Source organism: Hippocampus bargibanti, linkage group LG10 (genome assembly GCF_051943395.1).
Source record: "Hippocampus bargibanti isolate YZ-2025 linkage group LG10, ASM5194339v1, whole genome shotgun sequence".
Lineage (NCBI taxonomy): Eukaryota > Metazoa > Chordata > Actinopteri > Syngnathiformes > Syngnathidae > Hippocampus > Hippocampus bargibanti.
In genome coordinates this window covers 20,149,933-20,168,244 of record NC_142743.1, presented here as the reverse complement: position 1 = coordinate 20,168,244, position 18,312 = coordinate 20,149,933, and the positions used below count along the sequence as shown (strand labels likewise).

The 18,312-nt window shown below is 41.0% G+C and overlaps 2 protein-coding genes across 5 annotated transcripts in view; one reads left to right on the top strand and one right to left on the bottom strand.

Moving 5' to 3' along the window:
• Positions 1 to 6,544, bottom strand: part of fam184b (family with sequence similarity 184 member B) — a 29,154-nt gene extending 22,610 nt beyond the window's left edge. Inside the window, exon 1 of one of the 2 annotated variants that reach the window (XM_089005297.1) lies at positions 5,896 to 6,544. In XM_089005297.1, coding sequence (XP_088861423.1) covers positions 5,896 to 6,045 — 150 coding nt within the window. In that variant the 5' untranslated portion in view covers positions 6,046 to 6,544. The remainder of the gene's footprint in view (positions 1 to 5,895) is intronic. The other variant, XM_089005298.1, reaches the window with a different exon arrangement.
• Positions 121 to 18,136, top strand: ncapg (non-SMC condensin I complex, subunit G). 3 transcript variants are annotated; one of them, XM_089005304.1, is made up of 22 exons: positions 121 to 259; positions 8,259 to 8,375; positions 8,500 to 8,742; positions 9,271 to 9,499; positions 10,189 to 10,334; positions 10,422 to 10,506; positions 10,610 to 10,802; positions 10,880 to 11,029; positions 11,325 to 11,465; positions 11,545 to 11,668; positions 12,446 to 12,535; positions 13,323 to 13,511; positions 14,694 to 14,804; positions 15,030 to 15,149; positions 15,284 to 15,520; positions 15,651 to 15,832; positions 16,338 to 16,503; positions 17,014 to 17,181; positions 17,279 to 17,402; positions 17,561 to 17,608; positions 17,668 to 17,737; positions 17,812 to 18,136. In XM_089005304.1, exons 2-22 carry the CDS (start codon positions 8,265 to 8,267, stop codon positions 17,936 to 17,938), a joined length of 3,054 nt encoding a protein of 1,017 aa, XP_088861430.1. In that variant the 5' UTR covers positions 121 to 259; positions 8,259 to 8,264; the 3' UTR covers positions 17,939 to 18,136. The 3 variants fall into 3 exon arrangements, with proteins under 3 accessions (XP_088861430.1, XP_088861432.1, XP_088861431.1); XM_089005306.1 differs by lacking the exon at positions 121 to 259 and adding an exon at positions 6,722 to 7,258; XM_089005305.1 differs by lacking the exon at positions 121 to 259 and adding an exon at positions 7,335 to 8,008.
• The last annotated feature ends 176 nt before the right edge of the window (positions 18,137 to 18,312 follow it).

The following is an 18,312-nucleotide window of genomic DNA, read 5'->3' as shown; positions in this document are numbered from 1 at the left end:
CCAGCTGCCTTAATTGAACGTTCACAAATTACCATGGCCAGGCTGACTGACAATCTACACACACAACTGCAATCAATTTTGTTTTTCCACTTGGCAGCTGCAGTTCAGCTCTGCATTCCTCCCTGGTTGAGGTCGAGTCCTTTCCAATTCAACAAAATATCCACGCTACATGGAAGCCGTTGCTTGGAGCGACACATGCTAACGGAGGTCACCTCTACCGACTTGTAAGAGGTGAATTTTATTTGAAAGGAGACTGAAGGTAAGAATAAAACATTGCACTGCAGTAAAGCGGAAACTGTAGAGTATATTGTTGCATAACTACTGTAAAAGCTGCTGATACATTGTTTATAACTACTATTCCATTTATCGCTGTATTGTTTAGCAAGGAAAAGATAAAAAGGACCAAAATCAAAACTTCCATTTCGGACAGAAAGCGGGTAAAGTTCTACGGTGGTGTTGGTGGTGTGAAATCAGAATCAGAATCAGAATCAGAATACCTTTACTCGTCCCGCAATGGGGAAATTTGCAGTCCACAGCAGCAATTGAGGAGGGATGGGGTTGGGGTGGGAGTGAAAGGATAGAAAACAAGATATTCTAAGCATAACAAAATAAAAATGTCAACTGTATACTGTGCAAATGTAGATGTGCAAAAACCGTTCTATAAACAAGACTGTACATAGTGCAGAATCAAGAAATGCATTTAGATATATATATATATATAATCACATTAAAGAATTAACCATCAGTACAAAGAACCGCAGTCCTCTATTTCGAATGGAAGCACAATTACAGTACCGTGAATATATGTCTGAAAAACACTTTCTGGACACTCATATAAAAAAATTAAAACAGTGAGTACCCAGGACTTTTGACGCATTGTTATGCCGCTAGTTCATTGTAAGCCAATCAGAACACAAGAGTGTGTCTGTAGTGAGTGGCCGTGGTCAGCAAGACATTTTCTGCCAGTGACCAAGCAATACTTGTTCTCTGATATTGTACAAAGTATTTATTTTAGTGCCTGAAGCGTGTCCAGGCAGGCTGGAACGGCTGGAGAAAAATGTCCGGTGTGATGTGTGATAGAAGGGTTTCAGCTAGGATGAAAGGAAAGGTGTATACAACGGAGGTGAGACTTTGGACTGAAGACAGTGCCACTGAAGAAAAGACTGGAAGCAGAGCTGGAGGTAGCAGAGCTGAAGATGTTGCGGTTTTCTTTGGGAGTGACCAGGTTGGATAGGATCAGGAATGAGTACATCAGGGGGACAACTCATATTAGAGGCTTTGGAGAAAAAGTCAGAGAGGCCAGACTGAGATGGTTTGGGCGTGTTCAGGGAAGAAAGATCGAATATATCGGGAGAAGGATGCTGAGCCTTGAACTACCAGGTAGGAGACCAAAGAGGAGGTTTATGCATGGTTTCAAAGAGGACACGAAGGTAGCTGGTGTGAGAGAAGAGGATGCACAAAACCGGGTTAGATTGAGGACGCTGATTCGCTGTGGCGACCCCTGGAGGGAAAAGCCGAAAGGAAAAGAAGAAGATCACTCTTCCAAAACAAAATAGTTAGTTCCTATATTATATTTGTCTGTAGTTATATGAGATTGAAATGAGGTTGACTGTCCAAAATGCAATGTAATATATACATATTAGTTCATATAGCACTTTATCAACAGCTGAAGCTGGAACAAAGTGCTAACATGGAAAAAAAGGGAAATGCTGCACTCTTGTAGAAGGGAAAAACATTGCCAAAAGGTCTGGCCAGTGCTTTATTGGCACCCAAGCAAGAAAAAAAACCTGAACAGATTTTAGAATGGCGATCTATGTCCTATTTCCAATTCCCGAATAAATTTGTGAATGGAAGTGAATGAATTAATTAATATTCTGTGTGAAGTGGAACACAGCACAGCAAAGTGAAAGGCTGTTGTAAAATGTAGAGAAGGGTTAGACAGAAAGATGTACTCTTGCTCGCATTGGCTCGCGTCCCACGCACACACACACACGCACACACACGCGTACACACACACCTTCACTCAAATGAGCATGCGGCTGAATTACAAAGCAGGCTCCACTTTGACAGTTCAAGCTGGATAAGAAGAGTACATTGCAGACAAAATTAGATCTGCCCATCAAAATGTTTCCCACCCAGGCGCATATATGTATGTATATACTTCAATCCTGATGTCTAGTTAAAGGGTAAAATTGAGACTTTGAGTTATTGTGCAGACACAAGAAAAGACTCCTGTGAGCATAAACAACAGCTGCATCGGCGTGCCAAATTCGCACTTTCTTCCCATTGGCTTGTTGAGCCACACGAGCGCACTCTTGGTTTATCTTTAGCAGCACCCATTCAAACAGGACACACCAGAACAGGCAGAGGAAGAAGACGAACATGGGGGGGAAGGGGAAGTGTGATTCTGTGATTGGTGGAGAGGATGTAAAGTGGTGCTTGGAGTAAGAGTGCATGAGTTATTAAATATATAAGGTTACTACTGCTGAACCCATTTCCTATTGCAATCCACTTATAACCCCATAAAGGAATCATTGAGGTCAGATGTCAAGAGGTTAGGATTACTTCAAAGCCCTTAGTTATCCCTGACTCTTGATTGCACGTATTTAAGATATGTCCGACAATTCAACAAGGCAAGGTCTATAAAGCCATACTTTAAGTGTCGAGGGCCTGAAAAACACTTGTGAAAGGAATGTGAAAATTGGCCAAGTGTCCTCATACTTTTGTCCACCGGGTACAGAAACAAAAGGACAGAGCAGATGGATTTGACAATTGTCCCCCTTGTTGCTAGCTAGCTAGCTATTAGCTATCTAGCTAGCTATTATTATCTATTAGTTAGCTAGCTAACCTTCTAACTATTTGAGTTTTTCTGGTTTGAGTGAAGACTGGCTCGTGTTGCTATCTAGCTAGCTATTTGCTATCAAGCTAGCTATTAATTATCTATTAGCTATCTATCTATCTATCTATCTATCTATCTATCTATCTATCTATCTATCTATCTATCTATCTATCTATCTATCCATCCATCCGTCCGCCTCTCTAGCTTGCTAGCTATCTAGCTATGAACGCTGGCTCATGTTGCTATCTATTTGCTATCTAGGTAGTTATTTGCTATCTATTATCTATCTAGCTAACTATTAATTAACTATTAGTTAGCCAGCTACCTTTCTCACTATTTGAGTTATTCCGGTTTGAGTGAACACTGGCTCGTGTTGCTATCTAGCTAGCTATTTGCTATCAAGCTAGCTATTAATTATCTATTAGCTAGCTAACTTTCTATCTATTTGAGTTATTCTGGCTTGAGTGAACGCTGGCTCGTGTTGCTATCTAGCTATCTAGATAGCTATTTGCTATTAACTATCTAGCTAGCTAGCTATTAGTATATCTTTTAGCTAGCTAGCTAACTTTCTATCTATTTGAGCTATTCCGGGTTGAGTGAACACTGGCGCGTGTGGCTGCCGCTGCTCACCCACAGAAAAACTTATCCTGTGACTGTAAAGTGACCTTGAGAGTTTTGAAAGGCACTTATTAATTAAATGTATTATATTATTGTTATTACACGTCCTTAACAAGCACGGACACAAGCGCTGACCCAAATTCCATGTCATCTTTGTGCACATCTTGCACATATGCTTAGACGTCTTTAGAGCGGCAAATGCAAGCTGCATACAGTATGTTGCTGCATAGCACATACTCCTTGACACACACACATACACACACACACACACACACATATACATGTACACATTGCACACCACCAAGCAATACGGAGGTGAAGCCACGAGGAAGGACAGTGACTGCATCGTCATCAGTAATCGTCACCGCTCAACTAACGGTGGGTCATGTCCTGCTTCTCTAAGCACTATTGTGAAAAGATCACACACGTGGGTCCCTCTGCAGCACTGAAAATCATCCAAATAGTGTGACAGGATGCACATATGCACACACTTGTTTTACTGCATATCACATGTGTTGCCGATAATAAACCAGTGAAAGTTATCACAATAAGATTGATTGTTAATACAGTCACACTTATCAATTTTAACTAATTCACAGCCAGACAATGTGTGAATGTGTGTCAACTCCAGTAACAGGGTTTTTGTCATTGTCACTTGAATTCCAGGACCCAAAGAATATTGAGTTTTAGGACTACATAAACCTTCAATACAGCGTAAGAAACGTTAGACTCTCTTCGTTCATCAGAAAAAGAGTTAATTCCTAAATTAAATGAGTCTGGAGTTATATTACCTTGAAATGAGGGCGGCTGTCTAAAATGCAATGCAATACATACATATTGGTTTATATAGTGTTTTAACAACCGCTGAAGCTGGAACAAAGCGCTAACATGGAAAAATAGGAAATTCTGCCCCTTGTGGAAAAGAAAAAACATTGCCAGATGCCATGGACAGCGCTTATCGGCACCCAAGAATGAAAAAACAAACCCCGAACACGTTCGGGAATGGCTCTCTAGGTCATATTTTCAAGAGTCAAGGAACTAGAACTTATTCCTGGGCGCATCAAAACAAACAACCAAGTACACTCCCATTCTCACCTATGGAGAAGTTCGACATTTCAAGAAGACCAACATGTAAAGCACAGGTGTCAAAGTCAAGGCCCGCGGGCCAAATCCGGCCCACCACATCATTTTTTTCGGCCCGCGAAAGCAAATCAAACTTGTTAAATTCCATGATGATTGCTAAAATCTGAGCCAATTTTTCATATTTTTGGATGTCAACCACAATAAAAATCATTATGCTTGACTTCAGATTTGAAAACGAGTTATTCATTAATTTGCTGTGTGCTCTATATGTAATATTTGAAGGGATTTAAACATTCTAATGGGTTCCCCAAATTCATAACGGCCCTCGAGAGGAAACCATAACTACAATGTGGCCCACGGCAAAAAATAACTTTGACACCCCTGATGTAAAGGAAGGAAAAACGTATGCAAACTACAGAGAGAACATGAAAATGGCACACGTTATAGTTAAAATCTAACCCAGCGCATCCCCTTCACGGTGGAGACGATGTGCTAATCCATTCTATACGTCCCAAAAATCTCAACTGGCCATTTCACACATGGGCAATATAACATTTTAAAATAAGGCACTCGTATTTTTACGTCCTTTAAAACCTGTCTCAAAATTCACTTGTACTCTTTGGCATTGGATTCAGCATGAGTCCGACTTGTTCTTGGTTTCACTCCCGGGTGCTTTCTACTATCTTTGTGACTGCTTTATTTCCTATATATGATAGCGGTCCATTTTAACTGCTTTGTTACAGCTTCAGCTGTTGTTAAAGCGTTATATAAATCAATATGTATTGTATTGTATTGTATTGTATTGTATTGTATTGTACATGTAGGCTACAACGTCGGGTCAAATGACTAAGTAGGCCAATTTACTACTGTGCACAGTATAAGAAACACATCTTAAGATAAAGCAGTGTTATACTACAGAGAAAATAAAATAATGTATGTAAAGTATTTAATATTTAATATCAAGACATATTTCTTCAAACAGATCAAAAATCCCAAATGTATTGAATGAAGTGTGGTGAGGATGTGTTTGAGTACATAAAACAAACCTAAACTTGGAGATGAGCTGTCAAGTATGCATATTGAATATAAATCAATAGGAATTCGATTGGGCTGTACTTGAAATACAAGGCAGATTTGAATCCTTTCTTGTATCAAATTGCGAGATCTTATTTTAATTTATCGCGAATATGCATGCAACGTGGTATCATTAACACGGCATGTAATTTGTGCACACGTTTGCAAAACTAGGTTTTACAAAAAAATAATAATAAATAAATAACGTCCAGGCAAGACACTGGAGAGGCGCCGCTGCCTTCAGGTTCGTCCGGTCACGTCCCCTCCCCCCCACCCCCTACCTTGGTGAGCTGAGCGATCTTCTTGCACATCTTGTTGTGCATCTGGAAGTCACACTGCTCCTGTTCGACGTTCTGAAACTCTGCCGCATTCCCGTTAACGGTAGACCCCGGACTGGGGGTCTGTAGAGCTTTCCCGGGTCCCGAAGCCATTTTCACCGCCGCTTCCCCTCCAGGGATCAACTTCCAAGCCCGGAGGATAATCACAAATGATCCCGCCGCCAATCAAACGCAGAACCCCGCCTAAATGCTGTCCATTTTTCATTCGTGCATGTCATTCCCCCGTCAGTAGACTTCCTCCCTCGTAAGGCAGCCGGTAGAACGGTGTGGAAAACATTTGGGAGTGGATCGGCGTGGCTCTCCGCTTGGAGCGTACCGGCTGCAGCCGCCAACTGTCCTCCGCCCGGCGATCGCGGAGGTCACACGCGGGAAGTCCATCGGGGACGCGCTCGCTGCGAGCGAGCCTTGCCTGGCTGTCAGCAGATATTTGTTCCTTTCTCGGGTGCGGAAGGATGGAGGCGCGGGACGGCAACCACCTGTCTTCGAGCGGAGGGGTGGAGAGGGGCGTGCGTAACCGGCGGAACATTCGCCGAGGCACGAGCAGGCGGAGGTTTACTGCTGCAGTGCAGCCCCCGCCCCTACCGGCGTTGCTGTATCACTGTCCATCAACCAAGGGTGGCGGTGGGGCGAGGGGGGCGGCGGCGACTCGTGCTTTTTTAATCCGTCAGTGAGCACCACTGCATGTACAGTTATAATAATAATAATAATAATAATAATAATAATAATAATAATAATAATAATACATTTAATTTCTAAGCGCCTTTCAAAACTCTCAAGGACACTTTACAGTCACTGGATTTCTTTTGTGCGGGTGAGCAGCGGCAGCTATTCGTGCCACGTTCTAAATCGTTCTTTGCTTTAACATATTTCAGTGTGTCGGATTGCTAAAATGTATCCACTCCTGTGCCAAGGTTTTTGTCATAGTCAATTGAATTCCAGGACCCACAGAATATTGAGTTTTAGAACTACATACACATTCAATACAGTGTTAGAAACCTTACACTCTCTTTTTCATCAGAAACAAGGGAAATACTCCCCCCTTGTGGAAAGGAAAAACATTGCCAGAGACCATGGCCAGCGCTTTATCCGCACCCTAGCAAGAAAAATCAAAACCCGAACAAATTTGGGAATGGCGCTCCACATCATATTTTCAATTCCTCAATAAATTCGGGAATGGCAGTGAATGAGTACATCCAAAAGCCGCTAGCAGAGGGAGTCCAAGCTCCATGGAAATCATTTATCAGCCTGTGGAAACTGGCTGATTCATTCCTCACAGCTCGGTGGAAATTTTGTTGCCTCTTTTTGGGTGAGACATTCCCCCCCGCCCGTTTGCCTCAAAATGGCCCAAATAAATTATTTAATCGATTGCAAACATGTATGCCTTGCTCATCAGGACTATTTGAATCATATTTATAACTGGATGTGTAACAAGAAAGCATATTCTCCAAATCTGAAGCCATTGTTTTGATTCACAAGCAATGCAAGACGTCTTGGCGTGACGTCACGAAATGGGGGCGGGACTTTCTGAAAATGCCCAATTCGGAGCTCAATTTTTTTGCAGATTTTGGACACTAAGTCATTTGTATTGGTGTTTTGCATTTGACTAAAAATATCATACTGCATGTTTTGGGTATTTTAGATGCTATAAAACGTTTTTCTGGTGTTAGTTAAAAAACAAAAAAGTGACGTCGGTTGTACTTTAAGTGGTCTGAAAAATGGATGGATGGTTGACGGATCGTACAAAAAAAATGACAAATGTTGTGTGTAGGTGGCTCGAGTGGTCGCATTTGCACGGCTTTATTTTACAAAGTTCATAGAGTAGTGAATTTAAAGTTGTCTATTAAGCGGATTTTATGTGAACCAAAAAAAAAAAAAATACCGTACCTTCAAATTTTTCACAAAATAAGTGGTGCGTTAACGCCGCCCATGAATTAACCTGCGAGACCAAACTAGGGGCGCAGTTATTACAGACGTGGTTTACAAGTTCTCGCGAGATCGCTAAATTGTTGGATTTGAAAACAGGCGGTACTGTCGAATTCACGAAAAAGTCGGAAAGGTAATTTCAATAACTTAAATAAAAATGTACGAAGGAAATATAACTTTAATTTCTGTGTGTTTTTAAGTATTTTCACTGAGAGGTTGTGGTGTTTACCCCTGGTGCTTTTGTGAGGAGTGCCTTTAATACTTTTTCTAACGATGCACTGGATAGAACTGACGATAAAACTAAATTGACTTAAACGGTAAAACGACTGTACAGTACAATACAAATAATATTTGGAATTGAACAGTTTGTGTTGTCTGTTAAGGAAAGTATGGCAGGAAATTACGATGAAATAGACGTCAAAGAGGCATTCCAGCTCGCTCAAAAAGGCCACATCAACAAGGCGAAACTTGTAACCAGCCTGAGGACCCGCTACAACAAAGTGAGGCTAAACGAAATGTTTTTATGTGTTGGTTGTTTTAAATCGAACCCTTTGGCAGAATGTCCTGAACAATACATTTTAATTGTGTGTTCTGTTAAGTTAATGTAAAAAATCTCTTTGTTAGCTGGAGGACAAGACCTTGTTCCACGAAGAGTTTATCAAATATCTGAAATATGCCATGATTGTCTACAAGCGTGAGCCCGCAGTGGAAAACGTCATTGAATTTGCAGCAAGATTCGCCACAAGTTTTCAGTCACCACCAAAACCTGATGAAGAGGAAAAGAAAGAAGGGGATGATGATGATGATGATGATGATGATGATGATGATCATCCATTTTTGAGTTTCCTTTTCAATTTCCTGCTTGAGGTATCTAATCCACACTTAGTCTCTGATTAGACAAAATTGCCTGAAATTGCAGCTGCTACTTCTAGTTGCATGCTTATATGCTGCACTTTATAGATTGGTACAATATGTTTGTGTTGCCCATTGTTTTGTAACATGCCTAGAATGTATTTAAAAAAAGATAATTTCTACATTGTGGTTTTCACTTATTGCATGGGTGGTTTGGACTGTAACCCCCACGATGGAGGAGATGATGCTTTCACTACTATATTTGTTTATTTGTTGTGAACAACACTTTGCCTCTAGTTGTATTTGTGCATAGTAGTCAAGCATTAACCTGTGAAGGTTAACAGCTCTAAAATTGCTAAAATATAGAGTTTAGCTAACAGTACTCTGAAATTTATAGGCTCTTGCATGGGGACGAGCACCACAGAAAACGAATGGATGGATTTATGGTCAATGTGTATGCATCTGTGTACAGTACACTATATATAATCTTTTCCCATCAAGCCTGTTTGTCTTTCACCTGAACTGATGTGCTCTCCTTCTCAGTCACATAAAGCCAACAGCCATGCAGTGCGATTTCGCGTATGCCAGCTTATCAACAAGATGCTTGGCAGCATGGCAGAGAACGCTCAGATCGACGACGACCTCTTCGATCGTATCCATCAAACTATGCTGGTGCGTGTCACTGACAAGTTTCCCAATGTACGGATTCAGGCTGCCTTGGCCATGACCCGGCTGCAGCAACCAAGCGATCCCGATTGCCCCACCATTAACGGTGTGTATTCGTCGAAGAATTTATCGATTGAATTTTTAATTCCAAAGAACACATTGTAACAGTCTGCACATTTTTTTTCATTAGTCATATGTACAGGCAGCAGTTTGAAGGATGGAATAGTGTGGAATTCAGAAATAATGTAATTTTTAGTGTGTGATTTACACAGTACAATGTAAACATTTTGGTTTGGTTGTTTTTTTTAATAACATTATATGATGCCATTTTTACATGCTAACACAGGACATAAATAGGACAGGTATGGGTTGTACCCTGGGCCTTCTTCTCAGTGTCAACTTTGATGTTGCCCCAATTCTTCAAAGTTCGCAACCTCACTCTAAGTGAGAGATAAACCACCCTAAACTGTAAAGCACACTCCACGCTTTTCCAACTGAGGACCATAACCTCAGAAAATCGAACTTGCTGTTTCAGATTATGAGGAATACAGTATGTACGCCTTATTTAGTCAATGATGTCACTGAAATTTATCCACATTAAAACCGTACCACATCTATTTTTTTTCCATTTGCCTTAAAGCAGAATAGAACTTTCTAACGAGCAAAAAGATGAACAGCAGCAAAAACAAATTTCAAGATATATGTTGTGATCAAACAAGTGAATCAACAAATGTCCTTGCTTTTGCCCAGTGTTATTTGTCACAATACTCAATTTTCTCTCTCATTCCCTTTCAGCTTTCATGCTGATTCTGGAAAATGACACAAATGCCGAGGTGCGCCGGGCTGTCCTCTCTTGCATTGCTATTTCTCCTCGCACGCTCCCAAAAGTACTCAAACGCACCCGGGATGTGAAAGAAAATGTCCGCAAATTTGCCTACCAGGTAGACATCACTGCATTTGCGTTCGGGCATGATTTGCCACTTTTTAATATTTTTTTTCATTCGTGATATCTTTGACTTGTTTCAAAGGTTTTGGCTGACAAGGTTCATGTTAAAGCTCTGTCTATTGCACAGAGAGTGAGCTTACTAGAGCAGGGACTCCACGACACATCAGGTAACAATAGTTTCGGCCTTCTACTGTGTAGTAATTACACAGATCTTTAAAATGATTACAGAGCTTTACAATGATTCTACCCCACTGGTTGCATGTGTTGTAGAAGCAGTAAAAGAAGTTGTGTGCTCTCGTCTACTACCTGCCTGGCTTCTTCGACTGGATGGAAATGTCATGGAGCTTCTCCACAGGATTGATGTAGAAAATTGCGCTCAAATAGCTTTGGACATGCTAAATGCCATTTTCAAAGGCATGGACACAGATGAGCTGCTCCAGAACACATTGCAGTTGAATAGCAAGTATGTTTTTCAAGTTATTTTCTGGCTTTTGAATAGGTAGACCATGATTGATTGAATGTGTGCGTGTGTTTGAACAGGAACTTGATCCCAGTGGAATCACTGACGTGCGAGAATGTGCTTTACTGGGGAGCCTTATGCAAGTTTATCAAGGAAAAAGGCGATGACGGTGATGAAATGTTGGAACGGGTCTTGCCGGATGCTGCCACTTACGCCGACTACCTCTCCGAGTATGAGAGCCATTGCATGCACACATGAAAAAAGAGACATTGCCAAAAAAAGTGTCACATTTGAATGAGGTGTGATAACTAAAGGGACATTTTATATATATTTTTTGAATGTTCTTCTACTTGCAAAGATTGCTGTAAATTAGCGGGGATCCATAGGTAATATTATAACAACAAGCAAATACTTGAAAAAAAAACCATATCTTCCATTGCTATTTGCTACTCAGCATGTAATGACCAGGTATGGCGGTGTAGGTGCTGTTGCTGTTTTGTAACTGTCAATTTTGACACGGTGCAGGTATTTGAAGGGACTTCCAATCCTTTTGGAAGAGCAGAAAGCAGACTTGAAACACCTGGAGTTGGTTATGACCAAGGACTTTATCTCTCAGCAGCTCATCCATCTCATTGGATGCTTGGACACCAACGAGGAGGGTGGCAGGTAAGAACTTTAGAGTGAAGCGTTTTAAAAGTGGGTGTGAACTTGTTAATTTTAGGCTAATATAATATCCCATTTACAGGAAGCGTGTTCTGGCAGTGCTGCAGGAGATGTTGGCCCTGCCGCAGACGCCCTCTTCGCTGGTTTCCTTGCTGACTGAGAAACTCCTCATACTCGTGCCCGATGACCAGCGACGAATTCAGACAGTGAGATTAATTTCTGACATAAAATCTGAACGTTTTCTGACAATATTGTTTTCTATGACGGATTTTAAAGGTATTTTTAAGTTTACTTCCCTTTGAAGGATGCACATCATTTTATAGAATATAATTAAATGTGGGCATTTGCTTCAGTTTTTGTCGTTGTTTTTGTCATGTATTGTTTCCAGAACACCTTTTTATTTGTAACATGATGAGTTATTGTATTGAGGGCCGAATATTTGATCACAACAAAATAGGAATGGCAGATTAATTATCCAATAGTATGGGATTATTTGTCAGTATGACATAGCTTTTTATTTTATTTATTTTGGGTGGTTTCCGGGGTTAGGAGCACATGAGATTGCATGCTCATGGCAGATTGGAGCGAATATACCAAATCATAGTCATTGTAGCCTGATAACTTTTGCAATTTGTGTATTATGTTTTTTATATATATATTGCCCAGCCCTTGAATATAGTGTAGAAATGATACACTGTATTAAGGAATCTGAAGCCACCCAGTTAAGTATGGAGTCATGATAATTTTTTACTCTTATAGTGGAATTATGTCATTGCATCGCATGTTGCAATTTAGTCTATATAGCTAACCTTATGCATTAATTTGACAGAAGGTAAGCTTTCTGGGCAAACTAAGATACTTTCACAGCAAACAACTGCTGTTATTGCTGTCAAAATATCGTATTTTAATACATATCCCTGTCCTCATATGTAATTCGGTGTCACACTCCAAAAGTGGATTTTAATTTGATTGCTGGACTACAGGTGGCGGAAATAATCTCAGATGTGCGAGCGCCAATCACAGAAACAAGTCATCCGGTGGACGCGAACGCCAGTCGTCACCAGCAGATTCAGGTGGGAATATTCGGAAAATCCTCCTCCAAATGTTCTCTCTCCATCCAGCAGATGGCTGTTGTTTATTTTAACGAGCCAAGTGCAGCTGAACGAATACAGTTGGTGGAAAGACTGTATGCAGAGATGGATCACCATCTGCTTGAATAAATAGAAAGTCTTGTTTTTTCCTATTTTTCCCCATTACTGAAGGCCTCTCATGATTTATGCACTTGCATCTTAATCTCAATGTGCATCCTTTGCTCCCATAGACCACATCCTTATGTCTCCTCCGACCTTTGACCCATTCTTGCGCACAGTGGTTCCCAATTTTTTTCTCGTTTACCCTTAACCACTTCCCCGGCACAAACGTGTATACACATTTTCACTTAAAAAAATATATTTTTTCAGTCATCAACGGGTATACTCGTAGAAAATCTTACCTTCTAAAATCAGTGCAAATGGGCCTCAATCTGCAGTACATCTGCACCTAAAAGTTAGCAATCACTCATTTGGCGACAGTGACGTTAAAATATTAGCAAAAGAAAATAGATGGCATGAAAGAGGAGTAAAAGAAACAATTTATGTAAAACAGCAAAACCCCTCACTTAAAAACTTCTTTCAAGATTACTGTCTCCAGACAGTGGCAGCCTGGCCCAGAGCTTCAGCTGTTGCTGTTGTCGTCATTGTTGTTATTGTTGCTGCCTGTTGTTATTGTTGCTCATTGGCACTTGTCAAGAATCCTCCAGAGTGCTTTTAGCTGAGGAACAATCCTCCTACTCTTCTAATTGCTTCTCCATCTCCCATTTAGCTAGCAGAAGTAAAGGTGCGAATCATCGAGGCTAAACAAGCCCTGGAGGAATGCATCGCTACTCAAGATTTCAGTCGCGCAGCCCAGTTGAAGGACTCCATCATTGAGCAGGAAAACCAACGCAACAAGATCCTTGGGGAGATCGCAGCGTGCGCCCAATCAGCCGACAATGAGATCCGTACTGAAAAGGTAATTGACGTTTGGGGTGACACCTCAACCTGTGTCCAAAGTATACTGCAATGAACCATGCACAACAAATGCGTTATAATAATAAGAGTGCTTTCAGCTCCTTGGATTGCCAACAATCCTTTGCTAGCTGATACATTGGATGACAAGCCTGCGATAACAGCCTCGTTTGCCATTGAACAGGCAATGTGCGTGTTCCATTGTTGGCTGTAATAATCTCGGGTTAAAGGACGGAAAATGGCTCTTTAATCTCCCGGAAATCATTACAGACCAGGGATTTGATGCTCACCCAAAATAAAAGCGATCAGAGTAAACAATCCACCTATTTTTCCCTCTGAAGTGTTGCCATGGTTATAAGGCGCACACATCGTTGGTTTGCATTCATAAGAGCGCTTCACAATTAATTGGAGGTGTGCTGTTGTTTCCAGTGTTAATGTTAATAGTTATAGAAGAAGATAAATATGTCCTTTAGAGCTTTGAAAGGCACTTAGAAATGTATGAAAAATGTATTATTATTAATATTATTATATCAACAGCTTGGACTGCTCCCTGACTGTTGTTTTAAGGTTTGTTTTGTTTAGAATGTCTTCCTTTCAAGAAATAATCTCTCAGCAGACATTCATTGTTTAGTAAGTTATTTAAATGCAATACACTATTTATGATTTTTATGCTTTCAAACTGCATTTTAATTTGGACTGTGTTCATTTGCAAATAGTATGCAAACATATCTAGCTTTACAGCAAACCAACAAAACAAGATACCGGAAGTTTCAATCACTTGAATGCAACAAACGGTCACTTTTCAAAGAGGCCATAATGAATGTGGGAAGTTTGTACAGCTAGAAACTTAATTTAATGGATAATCTGATGCATGAATAATTTTCAATGCCACTTTATACATCATAACACCCATTCAGATATTTGACATGGTATAAAACATGTATGATAATAAATACAATATTTATGGCAGTGCCTTTTATTCTGGTTCTTTAGGTGGTAAAAAGGCAGGTGTATGCTTGGGGAGAGTTATTTCTTGAATCAATGTGGGTAATTTTCCCAGCTAATTTATTGATTTCATGGTGTCTTTTTCAACCAACGTTAATTGTCAAAAGAAATGTAGAACGTGCAGGAGAAGAAAAATCAAATACTGTGTCAACTGATCCATTTTGTTTGTTTTGTTGTCTAGAATGACCCTGAGACTCTGGTGAGGTGCCTGACAATGTGTGCCGAACTGCTCAAGCACATGAACATCAAGAATCGAATCAACCCGACAATAAGTGCCTTAATGTCGTCACTGGTATGAACTCCCACCTCAATGTCCTTTTCACTTATTAGAATATCAACATTCATGGCCCTCGTCACTTTTAGACAGTATCGTATATGCCATTCATTGTGTCGGGACAACTAGTCATTTGCATATGTATCTCCATGTATGACTATTATTATGATACATGGTTAAGGGAGTGGTCTTGATGAAATGTATAGATTGCTGCTTGAAGTTGAAGTGAGCTCTTCCTGTTAGATCCTGCCAAGCATCGCAAGTCCTCACCCCACTGTCCGCAGTATGGCCGTTTTATGTTTGGGTACGTGTGTTCTCCATAGCAAAGAGCTCGCCAGGACCCACATGGTTCTTCTGTTACAGGTAATGTATTGCACAACTTTTAGTTATCTGGACTAAATTGCTTTGAATCAATAGATTGGCACCTCTTTGCACCGCACCTTCAAGACACTTAGAAGTGACATATAGATGTCTATGGATGCACTTTCTCTTTTTAGATCGCTCAGCTGGACGAGGTCAAAATTCGCATCATCGCTCTACGAGCAGTCATCGACTTGCTGCTGCTGTTTGGTTTTCAACTGCTCTCTGAAACTATCAGCGGTCAAAAGAATCAACTGCCCGGATCACCAGAGCAGGAGGAGGAAGGGGAGCAGGTGGCAACAGAGACTGAGATTAGGTCGGAGGACACGGCTCACAGCATTTTGGCGATGTTGTCGGAACTCCTGGATAATGAGGTCAGTTTTGTAACAATTTTCTTCTTTTGCCATTCATGTGGCTGTAAAATAATCATGAACTCATCTGTAGTCAAACTTTCCAATGACATGTCTTTCTAACACAACACGTGTTCCGAAATGTCATATGCAGGTGTCTGAACTGCGCACGGAGACGGCTGAGGGTCTGGCCAAACTGATGTACACGGGACGCATGTCCAGTGCCAAGATCCTTTCCCGTCTCGTTCTGCTGTGGTACAACCCGGTTACCGAGGATGACGTCCGTCTCCGACACTGCCTGGGCATCTTTTTCCATCTCTATGCCCGTGAGAGCAGGTCAGCCCACCCTTTACAAACTACTTGGGTTTTTATAACATTTTTAAGTTGAAAATGCTTTTTGTCTGTTTAGTTATTGTGTGAATATGAATGGATTATACAACCGTTAACAATATTTCCGGATGATAAGATGCACCCCCAATGAATGGTGTATTTTTAAACCTTTTCCATATATAAGGACACCGGATAATAAGCACACCTTCAACCAATGACAAGTCAAAAAATATATATACACACCAGATAATAAGCACTATCTGTGTAATATAAATGTGAAAATGTTTATTGTTCCGCAAATCATTTAGTACTTGTTTGTTAAAAATAATCGGATATAATGTCTCACTTGAAGTAAAGGGCAAAAAATAGCAATTATGTTGTTTTTCAAAATCCTTCAGCATAAGTATATTGCTTTGTGGTGATGAGCCCAACTCTCGCCCAAAGTTAGCTGCAATCGGGGCCACCTCACCTCCCGTAATGACAACCATGGCACTTTGCGTTTGTGTGTTAGGGCTCACCAGGAAGTTGTGGAGGAGAGCTTCCTTCCTACCATGCGTACGCTGATGAATGCACCTGCCACTTCTCCATTGGCAGAGATAGACATTAACAACGTGATGGAGCTCTTTGTGGAATTGACCCGTCCAAGTGCCCTCCTGAAGCCTTCTGCCGACGCAGAGGTTAGCACCCACCTACTCACTCTTACATGTTAGTAGAGTCTTTACAAAGAGGCGTGAGCCTCTCTGTTTTAGCTCTGATACTACCCTCTCACTTCTGGGGGTCCATGTCAAAAGCAGAGACGAGGAAAATAAAATATTTTCCCTCATAATGTTCTTTTAAAGGACAACTGACACCATTTTTTTGTTTCCTAATTGACATCAGAAAAAAACTTTTTATAGCATCTAAAATACCCAAAACACTCAGGCTGATATTTTTAGTCAAATGCGAAACACCAATAAAAATGAGTTAGTGTCCCAAAAAAAGTGACCCCGGAGATGCTGAGTTTCAGAAAGTCCCGCCTCCTTGTTCGTGACGTCACGCCAGGACGTCTAGCCTTGCTCTAGAATCAAAACAATGGACGCAACTTGTCCAGAGGAGGCGGTTGTCCTTTAAGTGTTTATCTGTCATGCACTGCATTTGGTACATTGAGACAACATATAGCATTGACGTGTGTGCGTGTATGGCTTTAGGAAGTGAGCATCCACGACTACTTGGCGGTGCGCATATGTGGTGAGATGTTGAGGGACCCGACTGGCCCGGAGGTTCGCCTTTATGCAAAGACGCTGAGGTACCTGGAGCTGAGCCGCAACGATACAATCAACAAAGACCTGCTCTCACTTTTGCAGCAGCTTGTCCAGGTAGGCCACATTTACCGTTCAACAGTACAGCTGTCGATTTGATGTCTTCTGCTTTGGCTCTTTTCGGTTTCTACTTCCATCCCGTGCTGCTTCTCAGGTGGTGAAGGACCGCGTCTGTCTCTGCGCTTTGGAAAAGAGGATTTCTCAACTGGTAAATTCGAAAGAGCAAGCCGAAGTCCTCGGTGCATCTGCGCTGCAGCCGTTGGATGTCAACACGGAGGGTACGACATGCAAAGAAACATTTTAACTGCACGTTGTGCGAACATTGTCATTTTGTAAGAGCCTTTTATTTCTAACATGTTGAACGGATTTTAAAAAGTCTCACTGTACCTCAAATAAAGGGGGGGGACACATTGAATCACGGTGTATGTTTCAACAGAAACCGTGTTAGAGGAGCCATTAAAGTCAGCCAAGAGAGGCAAAAAAGGTAATGTGGGCTGTAATTTCAACTTCCATTATTGTGAGGTGACATGAGCTTGTGTGCAGGTCAGAGGAAGGCCAGCAATGCGAAAGGAGGCAAAAAGGCAAGCAAGAGGGCAGAGTCTTCGGAGGAGAGGTGAGGCTTTCCTTTATTTCTTCAAATAGTCATATCAAGCTCGTGTATTTTCACCTATTTTTTCTTAAATGCAGCGATGGAGAAAATGTTCCAGACCCAGTTCCTGGGGTGCGACCGTCTCGTAGGGCCAAGATCGCAGCTATCGAGAAGACAAAATTAGATCTCAATCCCCTCCTCAACCAAGAGGCCAATTTATCTTAACTATGTTCCCCACAGTTGGCTTCTGTGCAAAGATTCGCTGACTCGCTCAGAATACAGTAAGGCAATATTTTATATTCTATCAAATATCGCTGGCATTTGCCATCATTGAAGTATTTTCAGAATAAAGGTCAGTGCAGATTGCCTCCTTTTATTTATTCATTTATTATTGCTAAATCTACAGTTGATAGTGCTTTAGTCATAGCCTTTGAATTGAGTTTATTTTTCAGAGATGAAAGTGGACTTTCCTGAAAATACAAGTGTGATTTTATATATATATATATATATACACACACACACACACACAGTAAAGTCTCGTTATATATATATATATATATATATATATATATATTTTCGGACTTCCTTGAATATCGATA

Coding starts and splice junctions, on each gene's coding strand:
- ncapg (XM_089005304.1), top strand. CDS start 8,265: ATGGCAGGAAATTACGATGAAATAGACGTCAAAGAGGCATTCCAGCTC. Junction 14,805..15,029: donor GTGCCTTAATGTCGTCACTG/GTATGAACTCCC, acceptor TCTTCCTGTTAG/ATCCTGCCAAGCATCGCAAG. Junction 17,403..17,560: donor GTTGGATGTCAACACGGAGG/GTACGACATGCA, acceptor ATGTTTCAACAG/AAACCGTGTTAGAGGAGCCA.